Consider the following 3206-nt stretch of genomic DNA (forward strand, 5'->3'; position numbering starts at 1 on the left):
TGGAGAGAAGAAACTTGATGGGGTTAGAGAACAAAACACACTGCAGGTGACAGTGCCTCCCCTGCCTCCGCCCCAGGTCCTGGTGGGGTGATGTTTGGAGTCAGTGTTTCCCCATATCCTGGAAAGATGGCCTGGCTGGACACAGCTCCTCGTCTGTGGTGGCTGGCTCCCCACCATTATAAAGAATTCTTCATGGAAGTGCTGGGACTAGTGTGCATTAAACAGACATGGGGATTAACTAGCCAAAGCAATTTCCACTGAGGCCCAGCCTCTTCCTAGCACTACCCCATCAGCTCCCAAACCTCCAGCTGCAGCTCCCCCAAAGCTCTCCTGTGTCACAGAGGAGTTTCCCTGTGTGCTAAAGAGCAGCCACCAGGAGTCCCTTAGCATGATGAAGCACAGAGATTCTGAGCAGTAGATGGGCAGTGGCAGAAAGTGGATGCTTAGGAGGTCACGTGAGAGCTGCAAATTCTGGGTCCACTCCTCGGGAGCTGTGTGACTCTGCACGAGTCCATGGAGCCTCCCCATGCTCTGGATCCTCTCTTCTGTGTGTGCAACCCTGACCAGGCCCACTCATAATTGTGTAGTGAGGAGTGAGGAACGAGGAGAATGGCCAAGTGCCCTGGAAGTACTTCGTCAGAATGACCCACTGTTCATTTAACCCAGGCACCTTGTTTGACCAAGGCTTTTCAAATTTTGTTACATTAACCTTCAAAACAACAATCTAGGCAAACAGTGAGAGCTATAGGGGCCAATCAAGGACAAAGCTCAGAATAGTCCCAACGGGGTGGACCCTTCTGGGGAATCTTATAGGTAGTGGAGAGAGCGATATAGAAGGTCCTGGAGATTAGATGCCAGAATCATTATAGTTGGAGATGTAGGCAATGTTGTGAAAACCCTGAGCTGCTGAGGGGTGCCTCCTCCTAGTGACAGGTAGGGGCTAACAAGCTTCCTGAACTCTGCAGGGGTGCGGTGGGACTGGGAAGGAAGAACAATCTCTTTCAACCCCTCACGGGACCACATCCTCTCCTCTGTAGGAAGATGCCCAAAGTATAAAGTAAAGTGTGAGATTGAAGAAAGAGACCAGTGCTCCCGACACAAACAGTGTCCAGCAGACCAGAAGTGCTGCCTGTTCGCCTGTGGGAAGAAATGCTTGGACCTCAGCGAAGGTGCGTGTCTTGTCCCCTGCTTCCTGCCCTACTCTGTCACTGCTGTGCCTTCTGGGTCACTGAGGTTTCCTGTGTGACCCAGATTCTCACGGTGTCTGAGTGATGACACTGCTGGGCAGGGAGAGTGTCCTCCTTTTTCATTTTTCCTCAAGTATCTGAAGTGAACAATATTGCCTTTTCTTTGAAGACTGATTATTTTCTGTGTAAATATGCTTTGCCTGCATGAATACAGTATGCACCACATCCATACAGTTCCCATGGAGGAGAGAAGAGGGCATCATGACCTCTGAAATTGGTAAAACAAATGCTTATGAGCTGCTGTGCAGATGCTAGGAACTGAACCCAGGTCCTTTGAAAGGGCAGTCAGTGCTCTTAGAAATGAAATATTGATCCAGCCCTGGCTTTTCCAATTTGGACTCGGTTTTCAAAAGATGGATGTAGGTACTGGGTCATGTGATCCCGTAGCTGCTCCATGGTGCTGTTCTGAGATGCCCAGTAGCTATGAAAGACTCATCAAACACCAACAGTATGTCTGGCTATAGGATAGCATGAGGCAGGTGTGTGTGTACCATGGGGCAGTTGTGTGTGTACCATGGGGCAGTTGTGTGTGTACCATGGGGCAAGTGTGTGTGTACCATGGGGCAGGTGTGTGTGTACCATGGGGCAGGTGTGTGTGCACCATGGGGCAGGTGTGTGTGTAACATGGGGCAGGTGTGGGTGTAACATGGGGCAGGTGTGGGTGTAACAAGAGGCAGGTGTGTGTGTACCATGGGGCAGGTGTGTGTGTACCATGGGGCAGGTGTGTGTGCACCATGGGGCAGGTGTGTGTGTACCATGGGGCAGGTGTGTGTGCACTATGGGGCAGGTGTGTGTGTAACATGGGGCAGGTGTGGGTGTAACATGGGGCAGGTGTGTGTGTACCATGGGGCAGGTGTGTGTGTACCATGGGGCAGGTGTGTGTGTACCATGGGGCAGGTGTGTGTGTAAGATGGGGCAAGTGTGGGTGTACCATGGGGCAGGTGTGTGTGCACCATGGGGCAGGTGTGTGTGCACCATGGGGCAGGTGTGTGTGTACCATGGGGCAGGTGTGTGTGTACCATGGGGCAGGTGTGTGTGCACCATGGGGCAGGTGTGTGTGTACCATGGGGCAGGTGTGGGTGTATTATGAGGCAGGTGTGGAGTCTCCTGGCTTATTTGTCCAGGCCTCTGTCCTCTCTTTCACTTCTGGCCCCCTATTCTCTGTTCTCTCACACATCCTTGAATCTTACAAAAGACCATCGAAATCATTCCCCCAGTGTTACTAGTCAACAAATTCTTGGGGTGCTCGGGACACCCTTGAGGGCTCCACCTGCTCACTGTGGGCAGGAAAGCTTTTCCTGGGAAAGGTATACAGGCCTTGGAAACTGAAGGATGGGTAGTGTGCAGGCAGATATGGGGAGGAACAGCTTGACAGACACCAGCAAGTGCTCATGGGAAGGTTCTGGGTTAGAAGATGTGATCAGGACTGGAAACGCTGGCAAGTGGAGGGTGAAGCTGGATGAAGGAGGGAGTTTCAGGGCTGCCTTTCATCCTCCCTGTGATCCAACTCCTGGCTGTGGTCTGCTGGGGTTCTGGTGACTTTCAGGCACAAGTTTGAAAGGATGCGTGTTAGGAGCAGCAAACAAGAGAAGCTGTAGAGAGGGAGGACATGGGGTTGGGGGACAACTCTGCCATGAGCTAGTGGATCAGTTACTCTGGAACCTGACGCCCAGTAGACTGGAGAGGTTTGCATTTAGATGGATACCTGGCAAAAGGAAAGAAAGCAGGAACATTTGTGAGGCAAGATCATCAACATGCTGAGGAGAAGCGACGAAAGAGCTGTGTGCAATGGCCGCATCTGCTCCTGCAAAGGTCCTGTCCCAACACATAAGGTGGTACTTTGTGTTACCCTCCTGCAGATGAGAAAACCGAGACCAAAGCGGTTCAAGTGACTGGTCACAGCTCTCACAGAACTGGGAGCACAGCTCTGCGCTAGACAAAAAGAGCAGTGGACAGAAG

At 51.8% G+C, this 3206-nt stretch overlaps 1 protein-coding gene across 1 annotated transcript in view; it reads left to right on the top strand.

The window, feature by feature from the left end:
- Positions 1-609: 609 nt before the first annotated feature.
- Positions 610-3206, top strand: part of LOC116091831 (WAP four-disulfide core domain protein 6B-like) — a 3658-nt gene continuing 1061 nt past the window's right edge. Inside the window, exons 1-2 of the mRNA XM_031373282.1 lie at positions 610-628; positions 1038-1169. Of these exons, the coding sequence (XP_031229142.1) occupies positions 610-628; positions 1038-1169 (151 nt within the window). The remainder of the gene's footprint in view (positions 629-1037; positions 1170-3206) is intronic.

Source organism: Mastomys coucha, unplaced genomic scaffold (assembly GCF_008632895.1).
Source record: "Mastomys coucha isolate ucsf_1 unplaced genomic scaffold, UCSF_Mcou_1 pScaffold15, whole genome shotgun sequence".
Taxonomy (NCBI): domain Eukaryota; kingdom Metazoa; phylum Chordata; class Mammalia; order Rodentia; family Muridae; genus Mastomys; species Mastomys coucha.